This window comes from Ursus americanus, chromosome 14 (genome assembly GCF_024610735.1).
Source record: "Ursus americanus isolate L20-20 chromosome 14, mUrsAme1.1.p, whole genome shotgun sequence".
Lineage (NCBI taxonomy): Eukaryota > Metazoa > Chordata > Mammalia > Carnivora > Ursidae > Ursus > Ursus americanus.
In genome coordinates, this window is record NC_142140.1 from 8,215,507 (window position 1) to 8,232,880 (window position 17,374).

The 17,374-nt window shown below is 43.4% G+C and overlaps 1 protein-coding gene across 1 annotated transcript; it reads left to right on the plus strand.

The window, feature by feature from the left end:
- The first annotated feature begins 2,114 nt into the window (after positions 1-2,114).
- CIDEC (cell death inducing DFFA like effector c) lies at positions 2,115-16,258 on the plus strand. The gene is made up of 6 exons (XM_045808204.2): positions 2,115-2,212; positions 3,835-3,912; positions 4,856-5,009; positions 11,703-11,861; positions 11,951-12,138; positions 15,725-16,258. The coding sequence occupies exons 1-6, from the start codon at positions 2,142-2,144 to the stop codon at positions 15,885-15,887; spliced, it is 813 nt and encodes a 270-aa protein (XP_045664160.1). The 5' UTR covers positions 2,115-2,141; the 3' UTR covers positions 15,888-16,258.
- The last annotated feature ends 1,116 nt before the right edge of the window (positions 16,259-17,374 follow it).

Consider the following 17,374-nt stretch of genomic DNA (forward strand, 5'->3'; position numbering starts at 1 on the left):
TTAATGACTTGTGTTCCTGTCTCCTCACCTTGCTCATTCTTATCCCAGATCCTTTGCACTGATGTTTCCTTTGCCTTGAATGTTCCCCCAGGACTTCAAAAGATTGGCTTCTCAGCAGTAGGATTTAGCTCAAAGCTCACCTCCTTTGAGGCCTTGCCTAAACCCATAAGCCAATGTAGCTCACTAGCCATTTATTATCATACCACTGTTTGGTTTTCTTCCTACAACATCATTATCTGAAATCCTTTTGTTTATTTGCATATTTGTACAAGATCTGAGTTCCCCTCTACCCTAGGAATGTCAGCTCCTTGAAGTGTGGGGCAAGGCTGTCTTCTTTACTGCTGTATTCTCAGCCCCTGGGAGGGCTGGCACATAATAAGTGCCTAATAAATATTTGTTGAATGATGGCTGTCTGGGACCTTCTCCAGGGAGGGATTTAGATATTAATAATAGGGGCACCTGGGTGGCTTGGTTAGGTGTCCGACTCTTGATTTCAGTTCAGGTCGTGGTCTCTGGTTCCTGGGATGGGGCTCTGCACTCAGTGGGCAGTCTCCCTCTCTCCCTCTCCCTTTGCCTTTCCCCTCACTCTCTTGCTCACATGGGTGCTCTCTCTCTCTCAAATAAATAAAGAAGTAAACCTTTAAAATAACAATAATAACAATAACAATAGTGATTTCTTGAGCCCCAAGGATGCACTAAATTCTGCAGCAGGTACATTTTATGATTATCTCATTCAACCTTCATGACAACCCAGTGGGGTAGGAGCTATTTTTAATCCCTATTTGTCAGATCCAACTGAAGCTTAGAAGAGTTACCTCACTCAGCCAGTGCTAGCCCTCTAGCCCTCGGAGTGGTGCTCCTGAGCGGTCACACCTTCAAGATCACGTAGGAACCTGTTAGAAATGGTTTCTTAGGCTCTGTCATACTGAGTCATACTGAGTCGGAAACTCTGGGATGGGGTCCAGCAATCTGAATTTTAACAAGCTCTCCAGGTGATGATACACAGTGTGAAACACCTTGAGCTGAAAAAGGATGAGCTTGGACTCTCTTTTTTTTTTTTAAACAGCTTTATGGATCACTTGTAAAAGTAGAAATAAACAAATTACAGCTTTATGGAGATATCATTCATATACCACTAGTGATCGAGTCAATGGTTTTTAGTATATTTTCAGAGTTGTACAACCATCGCCAAAATGGACTGTGATTAAGTGATTAGAACATTTTTGTCTCTCCTAAAAGAAACCCCATCACCCCCATTAGAATCATTCCCCATCCCCTCTTCCTCCCCAACTCTAAGCAACCGCTAATTTATTTTATGTCTTTATTATAGTTTTGCCTGTTCTGGACATTTCATATAACTGGAATCATACAAATATGTATGTGATCTTTTGTGACTGGCTTCTTTCACTTTGCATGCTTTCAAAGCTTATCCATGTAGTAGCATGTAATCCTTTTTATTGACAAATAATATTCCATTTATGGATATGTCACATTTTAAAAATCCATTCACCAATTGATGAACATTTGTGTTGTTTCTGTCTTTTAGCTATTGTGAATAACACTACGAACACTTGTGTGTAAGTTTTGGTGTGGACATATGTTTTCATTTCTCTTGGATAATATATACAGGAGTAGGATTGCTGGGTCAAGGGTAAGACCTTACACTATTAACCACTACACATTTCAGCTAGGCTTAGTCTCTACTACTATTAAATAATTATATTATAACACCCGTATTCACTTCCATCTATGAATTGTCTTTGTTGCAAAGTCCTTTACTTTTATTATCACAAATCCCCACCTCAATCCCCTAACGCAGGAATCATTATCGCTGTTATAAGGGTGAGAAAAACTGGGGCTCACAGAAGTGAGGCAGCTTGTCTACACTCAGTGAACTCTAGTGGAGCTGGGACCACAACCCACATGTGCCTATTTTCTGTGCCCTCTGTGCCTGATATCAAGTCCCGAGTCATACCCTGTCCCGAAGCTTTCAAAACATGCCTCTTCCCCTCCTTTCAGGCCTTTTCTGGAAGTTAGGCTGGCCTGAAGTCCCAAGGGTGAGAGCTACACACTCCCCATGCTCTTTTCCCCAGCTGGGGCTGAAGGCCAGGGGAGGGGCTTCCCTGGGAGCTGGAAATAAAATGGAGGGTGGGCTGTGCTGTGCTGGGCAGTATCTTACCGGAGTTACCTCACCGGAGGCTGGAAGGGGGAGGTAAGTGTTTTTGGGGGGATTTGGGGGGGGTGCTACTGGAGAGCAGATGAGGTGGGCTTGGCATGGGGAGTAAGGAGTGAGGCTGAGACAGGAGGATTTGGGTAGTGCTAAGTGGGGGAGTTCACAGATAGGCTGGCAGAGGAAATCCCCCAAGTTGTTAGAAGGAAAGAGTGATTTTACCTGACTGGTAAGGGGGTTCCTTGTTTCATGACCACTCTCTGAGCCCCTTACCCTGTTCCAGGCCCTTTCTGCACCGGGAATAGAGAGACTATCTCAGGGTGAGGCACCCAAGGATTGGTGGGGCCAAGTCAGAAACAAGAACTGAGGCACACTTGGCTTGGAAGTAGGAAGGGCAAGATGAAGGGGGGACTGTGTAGCCATCTAAAAAGGCTTTCCAGGGGTGCCTGGGTGGCTCATTTGTTGGGCGTCTGCCTTTGGCTCAGGTCATGATCCCAGCGTCCTGGGATCGAGCCCCATGTGGGGCTCCCAGCTCGGTGGGGAGGCTGCTTCTCCCTCTCCAGCTTCCCCCTGCTTGTGTTCCCTCTCTTGCTCTCTCTGTTGAATAAATAAATAAAATCTTATAAACAAACAAGCAAACAAACAAATAAATAAAAAGGTTTTCCAGAACCTCAACTTCCCACATTTATAGTATTCTTGTCCAGTCTGTGTTGTCTATATAAAACTTTTCTCATCAGTAAATAAATAAATAAACAGGCCTTCTAAAGAGCGGAAACTAGTGAAATTGGGGCTTCAGGGCTGCATATGTTTAGCCCTGAGCTGCAGGAGGATACCGCAGGTGGTGGGCAAAGGTTTGGAGCACGCAAGAGCTGATGCAGAGAGTTTAAGGAGAGAAAGCGCCAGGTGAGCCCAGGGCTACCAGCTAGATTTCTGCGTTCAGGATGGTGGCCAGTAGCCATAAGCTACAGTGGCTGTTTCAATTTAAATTAGTTAACATGAAACAAAGTTAAAAATCCAGTTGTACTAGCCACATTTCAAGTGCTCAGTAGCCCCATGAAGCTAGCAGTTCTGGTACTGGGGAAAAAAAATGATACAGAACATCTCCAATATCCGTCACCACTGAAAGTCCCTTTGGCCAGTGGGAAGCCTCAGAAGGGGTCTGGATTGTACGAGGATGCAGGAGAGAGCCTGCGTGGACTGAGCTGCCTGACCCATGTGAGCCTGGCCTGTAAGGTCTCTGGGCTATAGGTGAAGAAACACTCTCCAGAAGAGGGGGGTGGTGTGACTCACCTCCTGCCAGCATAAAGTGGACTCTGCCCCCAGGGACAGGACCCAATCAGGCAGGGCCTCTTCAGTCCCAACTGGGGATCCCTGATCAGTGTGACCAGAGCCAGAGTCAGAGAAACATGGAGTGAGTAGTCCTGGGGAGGGAAGAGCAGCTGCTGAGTGGGATTGAGCCTGGGTCCTGAGGGGGTTGCCAGCTTGGTCCCAGTCGGCATGCGTGGGATTGGACAGGAGAAGGGCTGGAAAAGTGTGTGTGGGAGTTGAGAGGAGAGACCAGAGTGGAGGTTAGCTGGATGGGGGTGGGGCTGCACTGTGCCAAATTATGAGTAAGAGGGAGCCTTCTATTCCTACCCTAACTAGCTTTTCTGCTTCCTTCCCAGGTCCAACACTACCCAGGTGACAAGGATGGAATATGCCATGAAGTCCCTCAGCCTTCTCTACCCCAAGTCCTTGTCCAGGTGAGGAGAGCCAAGGGTGGAAGCAAAGAAGAACTACTTGTGAGCTGTAAGGCAGACCTTTTCAAACTTCAGTGGGCTCATAAGTCACCTGGACATCTTGTTAAACGCAGATGCTGATTTAGTAGGTCTGGAGTGGGACCCAAGATTTTGCACTTTTTTTTTTTTTTTTTTTTTTTAGTTAGAGAGAGAGAGAGCGGAGTGCTTGAGCGGGGGGCAGGGGCAGAGAGAGGGAGAGAGATCTTAAGCAGGCTCCACACTCAGTGCAGAGCCCAAAGCAGGGCTCAATCTCACGACCCTGAGATCATGACCTGAACTGAAATCAAGAGTCGGACACTTTATCAACTGCACCACCCAGGCACCCCCATTCTTGATCTCATTTAAACCTGATCACAACTTTGGGAAGTGGGGATTATTATACCAAATTAATAGATGGGGGCACTGAGGCACAAAGTGGGTGCTCTCAATCACCTAGCAAATGGGTAGTGGAGCCAGGATTCAGGCTTGGGTCTGACTCAAAAACCCAGGGCCCTTTGCCACTTCATTTCACTTTACAGGTGGGAAGAGAGAGGCCAAGAGAGGAAAGTGGTATTGGGGGGATGTGGGATGGGTCCCCTATCACCTTGCTACTCATCATGGTCAGCGTCAACGAGCAGCGTCAATGCCACTTCGAAACTTATTAGACATACAGAATCCCAGACTCCACCCAGACCTACTGAATCAGATTCAGATCCCCAGAGGACATATATGTTCACTAATGTTTGAGATGTACTGATCTAGCAGGCCTTTGAGTAAGACTAGTAAGACTTAGAGCAGGCCTGGTGGGTGGTAGAGGAGGAGAAATATGATAGGCTCAACCTACAGGGGTAGGGGACTTAGTTCCCTGCAGTGCAGTAAGGGCTGGGAGGCAGCAGACAGCTCATTCCAGCGCTCCAATTGTTCCTAGGCATGTGGCAGTGAGCACTTCGGTGGTGACCCAGCAGCTCTTGTCGGAGACCAGCCCAGAGGCCCCCAAGGCCCGGCCCTGGAGAGTAACCACTGCTGACCGGAGTGTGCGGAAGGGCATCATGGCGCACAGTCTCAAGGACCTCCTGAACAAGGTGAGGGACAGGACTGCCCTCAGCACAGCCCAACCACCGGGACCATGGCTAAGAGCTGGCCCTGCCAGGTGCCTCTGTCCTCTAGGTCATGAGCGGGGAGTTCAGCTGGGATGGAGTTCATGAGTTAGATGGTGAAAAGATTTCCTTTCTGATGCCAACTCTAATGAGTTGGTAGTGCCTGCCTGGAGTGCTGTCCAATAGATTAGTGAAAGGAGGAAGGCAGTATATTGCCATCCTATACTAACAGTAGGCCAGCGGCATTTTCGGAGTATATTTTTCTTATTGGAAGGACCCTTAGGTTCCCTTTTCCATCGCACACACACCTGGAAGTTGGGGAAATAGGCAAGATTTTAGAGATTCTCTTCCCCATCTCCTCCCTTCAGTCAGGGCAGGTCTTCAATCCATCTCCTACACTGGCTTTCCGTGGAAAGCTTTGTTAATCGCTGTAGAAGACTTTCTTCAAATTATTGATCAGGTAAGCTTCCAGAGCAGGAAACCAAAGGCTCTCGTGGATAGCAGTTAACAGCAGGCAAGAATGACACCCTTCCCCATTTCCATGCTCCCTCTCTCCCACTGCCTCTCCTATAGCCTCATCTAATCTGGCTCTGTATTAATCTTGTGCTTCACTGCCCCATTATGTTACCAGCTCCAGGCGATGGGACCCCTGCTCCTAGGCAAGCCCAGTTGCCTGGCACAGATCATACATTTAGATTAGGCTTCTGATTACTAGATTCTAGAGTTTAACATATAGAAATCATAGCTGACCTAAGCCTCTATTCCAGAGTCCCTTCCCTGTTTCTGTGAATTAGGTCTGTTCTTCTTCACGGGAGTCCATTTCCCCTCTCTTGTGAGGCTTGTGGCTGGGACACACCAATTTCTAATGCCCTGAATCAAAAGGTCTCTTTCACACTTGAGTCTAGACTTACTAGTGCTTTTCACTTAAGGTCTGAGGACCACCTCCTGTACCAAAATGGACTTGCTGCACATGACTTCCGAGCCTGCACGCCCTGGGACTGATGAGATCGTGAGTGAGGCTCAGGAACTGTCATTTTTAGCAGGTTCTTCAGGAGACTCTAATCACTGAGTTTGGGGACCCCAAGTTAGAGTCCTAACTCCAAAGGATGCAGACAGGAACAACAGTGAGGGTTCATCTTTCCAGCATGGAACCCAGGTTAGAAGTTAAGTCTTACTGATCGAACATACATCAACCTATGTAGACTGCTTTTCCAAGTTTGGCAATATAAGGAAAGGAGCAGAGAGAGGGAGGGGAGAAGGGCAAGGTGATACAGTTGGCATTGACCAGATTTTTAGTCCCTTATTGGCCATGGCAAAGAATAGAGCGGTTTCATTTTAAAAGACCACAGTAAGTCTTTGGAGGATTTTTTTAAAAATTAATTTTGAAAGAATCTCAAACTAACAAAAGTTACAAGAACAATACAAGACTTCCTAAATCACTTGAGAGTAAGTTGCCAACCTGACGCTTCTCGTTCTTCAATACTTCAGTGTGTCTTTTCTACAAACAAGAATATTCTCCTATATAATTGAAATACAACCATCATTGGAAAACATACAATGTCACATGACTTCAGTTTAGTCCTGAGACTCCATTCAGGTGTTACTAATCATCCCAATAATGTCCTTAATAGCAAACAGATTCAGATCAGGATTGAGTATTTTATTTAATTGTGTGTCTCTTTAGTTTCCTCCAATCTGGAACAGTTCATCAATTTTCCTTAACTTTCATGGCCTTGACTGTTTTGAATATTATAAGCCTGTTGTTTTGTTTACTGTTCTTCAGTTTGGGATTGCTTATTTCCCCATTTCAGCCTATATATCTGGCAGGAATATGATAAAAATGGGCTGTCACTGCAAAATTGCATATAATTTTGATTTGTCACGTTACTGTTTAACTTTGATTATCTGAATAAGGAGGTATATTTAGGCTTCCTTATGTAAAGTTACTGTTTTTCCCTTTGTATTAATTATTTTCTAGAGCAGTACTTTGTATTAAATATACATCTCATTCTGCATCCAACTTTCAATTTCTTCATTTACTTATATCAGAAGGGATTCAAATATTCCTATTTTAATGGGATATGAGGATGGTAACAGATTATTTATTGATGGTCAAATGGTCCAAGATTTAGCCAGTGGGACTCCCTTCAGCCCAATTTCTGTCCTTTTCCCATGTCCCTATCATTCTTCAATGCTTTCTGACTTTCAATCACAACGAGGTATGGCAAGCTCATCTTGTACTTTACCTGCCCTAGCCCTTGAATTGGCTATTTTTCCTAAGGAGATCTGCTTCATTTTAGGGGAGAATGGTATTCAGAAGCCAAGATCTGGGAGTTAGTTGTGTTCATTGCTATCGGTGTGTTGCGGATCCCAGAACTTTATTGAAGGATTTTAAGCAGAAACACATGTTCTCTAGTGAATCCAAGCAAGAAAAGTAAAGTGAGAATTCTACTATCCCAAGATAGCTAATGATGTGGTTGTGAATGTCCTAAATAGTTTATCCTTATATACGACTTAATTAAATGGGGTTATGTAGTATACTGCCTGACTTTTCACTCTCTAGCATGAATGGGTCGTGGATCTCCTTCCATTTTAATCAGTATATTTAATCAGTAAATTTAGTAAATGCATATTATGGATGATATACTCTCCCAGGTAACTTATAGCATTTCTTGTAATCATAACCTTGAGATAGTTACTACTATTTTCATTTTCTAGAAGCAGAGGCCAAGTTCATTCACTGGGATTTAAACCCAGGCTGTCATCTCATACACTTTTGCATTTAGCCATTGTGAGGACACTAAGACTATACTTGCCTCAACTTTTTGGATGACGAAACAAGTTCAGATAAATGAGATAACTTTCCTAAATTCAGAATAATAATGTAAGGGAGATAAACTTCAAACCCAGGTCTCTTTAACTCTAGAGTTACACTATCCAGTGCAGTAGTTACTAGTTACATGTGGTTACCGAACTCTTGAAATGAGGCTAGTTGAAACTGAGATATGCTGAAGTATAAATCACATACAGGACTTTGAAGACTTAATATGAAAAAAATGTAAAATCATAAATTTTTATCCTGATTTTTTGTTGAAATCATATTTTAGATGGAATTAAATATATTACAAGTATCATGTGGCTATTAGAAAAGTTTAAATTATATATGTGTGATATATATGTGATATATATATATATATGTGATATATGTGTGATACAGAGCATCTATGAAAAACTCACAGCTAACAACATACTTATTGGGAAATTCTGAAAACTTTCCCCTTACAATCAAGAACGACATAAGAATATCTGTTCTTGCCACTTCTATACAACATGGTGCTGGAGGTTCTAGCCAAGCTAATCACGCAAGAAAATAAAATAAAAGGCACCCTGATTGGAAAGCAAGAGGTAAAACTATTCCTATTTGCAGATAGAAAACCCTATAGAACAAACACACACACACACAAACACACACACACAATTAGAGCTAATAAATGGGTTCAGCAAGGTTGCATGATATAAGGTTGCAAGATATAAGATCAATATACAAAAATCAATTGTATTTCTATACACTGACAATAAATAATCTAAAAATAAAATTAAGAAAATGAGGGGGCACCTGAGTGGCTCAATCGGTTAAGTGTCTGATTCTTGATCTCAGCTCAGGTCTTGATCTCAGGATCATGAATTCAGGCCCCATGTTGTGTTCCATGCTGGATGTGGAGCCTACCTAAGGGGGAAAAAAACTAATGAGTCCATTCATTATAGCATCAGTAAGAATAGAATGTTTAAGATTAACTTTAACAAAAGTATATGACTTGTAGATTGAAAATTGACATTGGTGAAATAAATTAGATTGAAGACTTAAAGAAGACCTAAATAATAGACAAATGTGTTCAAGGATTGGAACACTTAATGTTGTTAAGATGGCGATACTCCCCAATTTGATCTGTAGATTCAATGCAATCCCCATCAAAATTCAAGCTACTATTTTTATAGATATTGACAAGCTGATGCTAAAATTTATATAGAAATACAATGGACCAAAAATAGCTAAAACAATCTTGGAAAAAGACAAAGTTGGAAACTTACAATTCCTGATTCCAAAGCTTACTACAAAGCTATAGTAATCAACTCTACGATATTGACATAAGGATAGACATGCTCTATTAGTTTACTAGGGCTTCCATAACAAAGTACCACAGACTGATACTTTAACAACAGAAATTTATGTTCTCTCAAATCTGGAGGATGGAAGTCTGAGATCAAGGTGCTGTCAGGGTTGGTTTCTTCCGAGACCTCTCTCTTGGACTTGTAGGTGGCTGTCTTCTTGTTTACATGGTCTTCCCTCTGGGTATGTTTCTTGGTCCTAATCTCCCCTTCTTATAAGGACACTAGTAATATTGGATTAGGGCCCATCTTAATGACATCATTTTAATTTAATTACCTTTTTAAAGACCCTATCTCCAAATATAGTCAGATTCTGAGATCCTGGGGCTTAGGACTTCAATATGTGAATTTGGGAGATATTACAAATCAATAGAATAGAACTGAAAGTCCAGAATTACTTCCCATGTATCTATGGTCAACTGATTTTCGACAGGAGAAAGAACAGTCTTTTCGATAATTGGTGCTGGGACAATGGAATATCCATATGCAAAATAACAAAGTTTCATCCCTACCTCACACCATGAACAAAATCAAGTCAAAATGGATCAAAGAGCTAAATGTAGAGCTAAAACTATAAAATTCTTAGTCTTCATGACTTTGGTTTCTTTGATATGGCATCAAAGCACAAGCAATCGGAGGGGGGAAAATCAGACTTCATCAACATTAAACACTTTGTATGTGTTATCAAAAAAATTAAATGACAACTTATAGAATGGGAGAAATTATTTGCAGATCTCATATATGAGAAGGATCTAGTATCAAGAATACATACAGATGGGGCGCCTGGGTGGTTCAGTGGTTAAACGTCTGCCTTTGGCTCAGGGCGTGATCCCAGGGTCTTGGGACTGAGCCCCGCATCAGGCTCCCTGCTCTGCTGGAAGCCTGCTTCTTCCTCTCCCACTCCCCCTGCTTGTGTTCCCTGTCTCTCGCTGGCTATCTCTCTCCCTGTCAAATAAATGAATAAAATCTAAAAAAAAAAAAAAAAGCATACAGAACTCCTATAACTCAACAATAAAAAGACAACCCAATTAAATATGGGTAAAGAAGGATGCCTCGGTAGCTCAGTCGGTTGGGCATCTGTCTTTGGCTCAGGTTGTGATCCCAGGGTCCTGGGATCGAGTCTTGCATTAGGCTCCTCGCTTGGCAAAGAGCCTACTTCTGCCTACCTCTCCCCCTGCTTGTGCTCTCTCTCTGACAAATAAATAAATAAAATCTTTTAAAAAATAAAATTAAATAAATAAAAATGCGTAAAGAATTTGGAATAAACATTTCTCTAAAGAAAATATATAAATGGCTAGTAACATATGAAAAGATATTCAACATCATTAGTCATTAGGGAAATTCAAATCAAAACTAGTTCATAGCCACTAGAATGGCTAAAATAAAAGGCAGACAGTAACAAGTGCTGATGAGGATATAAAGAAATTGGAATCTTAATTCATTGCTAATGGGCACATAAAATAATGCAGCTGCTTTGGAAAACAGTTTTATAGTTCCTCAAAAAGTTAAACATACAGTTAATTGTGTATTCAGTATTTTCACTCCTAGGTATATACCCAGGAAAACTGAAAACATATTTTACTCACAAACTTGTACATGAATACTCATAACAGCAGTATTCATAATACATCACCTTATAATGGAAACAACCCAAATGTCTATGCCAACTGATGAATGGATTAAGAAAATGGTGTATTGGGGTGCCTGGGTGGCTTAGTCAGTTAAGCATCTTCCTTCCGCTCAGGTCATGATCCCAGGGTCCTGGAATTGAGCCCCATGTTGGGCTCCCAGCTCAACGGGGAGCCTGCTTCTCCCTCTGCCTGCCACTCCCCCTGCTTGTGCTTGCTCTTTCTCTCCCATGAATAAATGAAATCTTTAAAAAATGTGATGTATCTATATAGTAGAATATTATTCAGCCATAAAAAGAAATGAATCATGTTACAACATAGATGAAATTTGAAAACATACTGAGGAAAAGAAGTCGGTCTAAAAAGACCACATATTGTATGATTCCATTTATATGAAATGTCCAGAATGGGCAAATCCATAGAGACAGACAGTAGAGGTTGCCATGGGTTGGGGGATGGGAAATGAGAGCTAATGGGTAATGGGTTTCTTTTGGGATGATGAAAATGTTCCGAAATCAGATAGTTGCGATGGTTGCACAACTTTGTGAATGTAGTAAAAAACACTGAATTGTATACTTTAGAAGGGTGAATTTTATGGCATGTGAATTATATCTCAATAAAAAATTACATATGTGAGTCCCGTTATATTTTTTTTGGACAGCACTGTTCCAGAACATAACCATGAATCCAGGTACCAAGAAGGACCATAATATAGAATGTTTGAATGGTGATCCCACAGCAGGAGCCTGGGTTCCAGTCCCATTTCCCATAGATCCTTATCTACTTGCTCTTTCCCTGGCAGCTGAGATGATGTAATATGGGTCTTCCTCATGCCCTGTGGCTGCATGGGGATGGCAGAAGCATCACTGACCTTATTCTTCAGGTCCGGGACACCCTGATACTGGCAGACAAGCCCTTCTTTCTGGTGCTGGAGGAAGATGGTACAACTGTAGAGACCGAAGAGTATTTCCAAGCCCTGGCAGATGACGCGGTGTTCATGGTCCTCCAGAAGGGGCAGAAATGGCAGCCCCCATCAGAACAGGTGAGTTCCCACCTGGGTGGTGGGGAGAACATTGGGAGCCTGGGAGAAGTCCTTCGCTGGGTGCCAACCACAGGCTTGTCTTGATACAGGGTACTAGGTACCAACTTTCCCTCTCCCGTAAGCCTGCCAAGAAGATTGATGTGGCTCGCGTAACTTTTGACCTATACAAGATGAACCCACAGGACTTCATTGGTTGCCTGAATGTGAAGGCCACTCTGTATGGCACATATTCCCTTTCCTACGACCTGCACTGCTACCGGGCCACGCGCATCATGAAGTGAGTGAAATGGGATTAGCTGGGGATAGGGTGGGTATTCAACAAGGGGGGAGCCCCTTTCTGCTTACATGGACCTCAGCTTTCTTGGGCCTGGGACTAGTGTTGATTCTGACAAAGCATGACAGTGAGCACTTGTCTAGAACTTCATGGCTGAATTAGTGCTTTAGCGTATGCCAAAGGGATATACGTACTCCTCCAGGTGGAACTGGGATACATTGTTTTTCTAATTACCTTCCACTACCACAACTACTTTTTTCCACCTAAAATAGTAAGTTTTCCTAAGTAGTCTTCTAATCAACTTTTAAAAAGTGAACGTGTGTCAAAGATTTTATTGAACTCATTAATTAAGGAGAGAACCAGAAAGAAGTTACAATCAGTTCAGAGAATTGCAAACCCCACCAATACATACAGGTCCATCGAGAATGCCGAGATAAGGGGCGCCTGGGTGGCTCAGTCCGTTGAATGGCCAGCTCTTGGTTTCAGCTCAGGTCATGATCTCAGGGTGATGGGATCGAGCCTCATGTCAGGCTTTCCCCTCTGCCCGGGGAGTCTACTTGGGATTTTCTCTCTCCCTCTACTTCTGCCCCTCTCCCCTCCCTCATAAATAAATAAATCTTAAAAGAAAAAAGAATGAGATAAATTCATAGACACAAAATTGGATTTTTCCATGGGGTGGGAAGGATGAAATAACTGTCCTTCCACAGACGGAATTAATTTGCATGTCTATGAACAATAGTCATTTGTATTATCTAATGAACTTCTTTTTTTTTTTAAAGATTTTATTTATTTATTTGACAGAGATAGAGAAAGACAGTGAGAGAGGGAACACAAGCAGGGGGAGTGGGAGAGGAAGAAGCAGGCTCATAGCAGAGGGGCCTGATGTGGGGCTCGATCCCATAACGCCGGGATCACGCCTTGAGCCGAAGGCTGACGCTTAACCGCTGTGCCACCCAGGCGCCCCTATCTAATGAACTTCTTTTAAACTTTTTACTTTACTTTTGAAAGTTTAATCCGGTAACACAGGAAGCATGAGAATATGTTAAATCATAAGACAAGTACCGTTATGGGGACGTTTCTCAATTTCAGCTGCTCCACTGGTGTTCTAGTGAATTCTGACCCTATCAGGTGGATGCAGTCACGGAGGCAGAGACATCCAACTACTGCAAAGCCAAAAAGCTAGGGACTAGCGGAGCATGGCCTCTTGCCAGTTCCATCCGACAGATTCTACTCCTCCCCAGTTGCTTTATTTAGTGTCTACTGAGTACCCACCGTGTGCCTGGTCCTAGGATGTAAGCTACAGATCCAAGATATACGAGATGTCAGAACAAGGTCCACGATGGCAAAACTTTCTGTTGCCTCCAGTAACTTGATGAATGCTGGCACACAGCAGTAATTCAAATCATTGTAGAATGAATGAAGATGCAGTTGATCCTTGTTCTTAGAGGTCTTTTGAGAAATCCTGCTCAGGGTCCCCAGAGTTCTGCCAGAACATATGTACCTAGAGTATACCAAAACTTCTTGGCTTTTTTTAAAAAAAAAATCAGTTGTGTGTGGGTTCTTTTTTTTAAGATTTTATTTGTTTATTTGGGAGAGAGAGAGAGCACAAGCAGGGGGAGCGGCAGGCAGGGCAGGCAGAGGGAGAAGCAGGCTCCGTGCTAAGGAGCCCGATTCAGGACCCGATCCCAGGATGCTGGGATCATGACCTGAGCCGAAGGCTGATGAGCGACCTGAGGTGTGTGGTTCTGCTTGCCAGAGATGACTTCCAGTCACAGGCTTGAGCCTAGTTCTGTAGCTAGAGGTCCCATATTCCTCCTATACTCTATCTTGCCCCATTCTTGATCTGGGCTTGCTGCCGGTAGTTTACAAATTTCAAAATCTAGAGCAAGAAGCTTCAGCCTTTAAACTCAGTGCATTTAGGGGTAGTACGACTCTCAGACCTAAACACAGTAGGCATGTTGGTATCAAAAACACAGCAAGCTGGAGTAGGTGTGGTGACTTAGTGGTGTCAGCTAATTTTATTATTTCTGTTGCTGCTGTTGTAATAAAACATACGTAAAATTTACCATTTCAACATTTTAAAGTGTACGGTTCAGTGCCTTAAATACATTCACAATCTTGTGCAACAGTTACCCCTATCAATTTCCAGAACTTTTTCACCATCTCGAACTGAAACTCTGTCCCCATTAAACACTAACTTTCCACTCCCCCCTCTTCCAGCCCCTGGTAAACTGTGTGCTCCTTTCTTTCTCTGTTAATTTGCCTGTTCTAGATACCTAATGCAGTACTTGTCCTTTCGTGACTTGTTTAGGTCACTGAGCATAATGTTTTCAAGTTTCATCCATGTTGTAGCACGCATCAGAATTTCATTCCTATTTATGGCCAGACAGCTGGTTTTAAGTCTTTGTTTTGTAATTTCAGAAATGGGTATACTTCTCAGATAGAGCCTTTAAATTTCTAAAGAAGGGGAACCTGGGTGGCTCAGTCAGTTAAGCATCCGACTCTTGGTTTGGGTTCAGGTCATGATCCCAGGTCTGTGAGATCAAGCCCCATGAGATCAGCAGGGAGTCTGCTGGAGATTCTCTCTCTCCCTCTCCCTCTGCCCTTTCTCCCACTCATGCTCTCTCTCTCCCTGCCTTTCTCTCTCTAAAATAAAGAAATAAATCTTTTAAAAAAACAAGTAAATAAAATTTTAAAGAATGTTCATGTGTAGATGTTTATAGTTCTAATCATCTTTCTGCCTCCCTGCACCTCAACCATAAGTTCATGTATCAAATAAAGGTTAATAGTTTGAAAGTTTTAATACCAGCCAGAAAGTCTTTATTTTTCCTTTTGTATTTCCCTCCCTGATCCCCCGCTAGGACTAGACAGCCCCAGTGACCTTCATTAATCTCTTTTAAACAGATTTGGATGAGAACTTGGTTAAAGTAGTCAAGCATTCCACCAGCTACCCTTGGCCCCATGTTTTGCCCTACTCATCTACCTATTGGGCTCCAAATGAAGCGATCTTATGTTGTTTCAACCTCATAACTCTGTGAGGCATCAAAATGGTATGATCGTATTTGACGGATGGGAAAGCAAAAGCTCAGAACTCTAGTAGTTGGCCAAGCTTCACACAGCTGAGAAGACCCGGTTAGCACTCTGGCCTGTCTGACCCAAGTCCTGTTCCCAGTACGTTGCAACACTGGGCACGGGGATCCTCATGTCCAGCGTCCTGAAAATTAGCTAGACCACACATGACTTGGAAAGGCCTCGGCATCTAGAACAGAGGTCATGAAGGAGAGCGCCATGGCATGGTGATTAATGTGGCTGGACCAAAGTAGTATTACAAAAATTAAAGGTCTTATTAAATGAGCTTGAACTTTGCATGAGAAAATAGCGAGGTTATGGACATCTCAATTAAAGTACGATGGCAGCCAATGCCTGTAGACCCTTTCCCACTTGCTGAGGGAGGGCAGCATCCAGTCCTGTTGACACACCACTTCACAGTTTATGAAATTATGGCGGTAGCATGGAGGGGAGACATTTAGAGGATGCAGGGAGGGGTTTTCTTTGTGTTTTGACTCTAGTGCCTTTTTCTTCCACCCAGGGAAGTTCTTCGTTGGGCCCTCTTCAGCATGCAGACCACAGGCCACGTGCTGCTTGGCACCTCCTGTTATATGCAGCAGCTCCTGGATGCCACAGAGGGAGGGCAGCCCCCTGAGGCCACCGCCCGCTCACTCATCCCGACCTGTCTGAAGATACTGCCGTGAAGGCTCCAGTCCTCGGAGGCATTCCTCAGACAAAGACTAGACTGTGGCCCCCAAGCTCAGCTAGTAGCACCCTCAAGCTGGCAGCTAGACAGCATCTTACCTCGCCACACCTCCTCACCCACGCAGGACCATGAAGGAAGCAGCCTTCCCGGGGGAAAGGCTGGAAACCCAAGGGTCCCTAGCCTGGCCTAGCTCCTTCCTGTCCAGGGTAGCTCAGCTGACCATGAAAGGTCACCAGCAGGCTAGGCACGAAGTCTGCCCCTCAGCTACCTGTCTTCACACACTCCCCACCTCCTGGCCTCCCAGCTCTAATACTCCCGACGGAACTGCCAAGCCCACTAGTGTATGATATTACATTATTTATGCGGATACATCTTTGCCTGTGTTCTTTGGGGGTCAGGGTGGGGTTCTGTCTGGAAGGTTGGAAAAGTCTAAGCAAAGAGAGGAATCTATTGTCAAACCGTTTTTCAAAATGTGGGGTACAGGAAATAGGACCTTTTCTACCAATGGAAAAAAATTTGATTCTGGAACTAATGTCTGCTGAATCAGAGACTTGAGCAGACCATGTAATCAACACGATAAAGGACAATTTCCACAATAAATCTGCCTATCAGAAGGGCTTTGAATGGCAGGGTGGGACTAAGGCACTCTTCCTGTTTCTCAGTGTTACATTTTATTACAACCTTGTAAGTGTTTAGGTGGGAAAGGACTCATCAGGCCATTAACACGCTCTCTGTCAATGAGTTCCCTCGCTCGCCAGAAGCTTATCTTTCATGTTCAGCACCACCAACTTCAGGATTTCAAAATGAGCTGTTACTTAGCCACAAAGAATATTAGTTCCTCATCAGTGAGACCTGGCATTTTTCTATCTAGAGCAACTCAAACGAGATAAGCATGAAAGGCTGAGTTTGTAGGTGACTGTGCTTTAGTGTGTGACTCTCAGATTCAAAACCATGTCATTTCTGCCCCTGAATATAAAGCCTTTTTGGGTTTATTAGATACCAAGTCCTGTGTTACCAAAGCCAGAGTCTGTAAAGTTATTGCTGGCAGCTGATCTAAACCAGCAGCCATGTGTGGGAGGAGCTGCAGAGCTAGCAAAAACATACTTTCTATTCTTGGCCTTCTCCTGCTCTTGCAGTTAAGGCCAGAGGCCTGGCTCAGTGCTACCCTGGCTCCATGGGGCAGGCCTTCCGGCAGGGAGGTACCATGTTTATATCAGCACAGAAGCTATTCCTGGTCAACACTTGCAGAGGCTGCAGCTTACCTGCCCCCCCTTTTGAAAAACATTTTATTATAATTATTTTTAAGTAAACGCTACACCCAACGCCCAGCGTGGGGCTTGAGTTCGCAACCCCAAGATCAAGATTCGCATGCTCTACCCATTGAGTCAGCCAGGAGCCCCCTTCTTTTTTTTAAATTTCTTTTTAAATTTTTTAAAAAAGATTTTATTTATTTGTAGAAAGAGAATGTACAAGCAGGAGGAGCGG

What these genes read in the sequence shown, in the direction of transcription:
- CIDEC (XM_045808204.2), top strand. Translation starts at nt 2,142, where the DNA reads ATGGAGGGTGGGCTGTGCTGTGCTGGGCAGTATCTTACCGGAGTTACC. An exon ending in TCAAGGACCTCCTGAACAAG is followed by an intron (nt 5,010 to 11,702) that starts GTGAGGGACAGG and finishes CTTATTCTTCAG; the next exon opens with GTCCGGGACACCCTGATACT. An exon ending in CGGGCCACGCGCATCATGAA is followed by an intron (nt 12,139 to 15,724) that starts GTGAGTGAAATG and finishes TCTTCCACCCAG; the next exon opens with GGAAGTTCTTCGTTGGGCCC.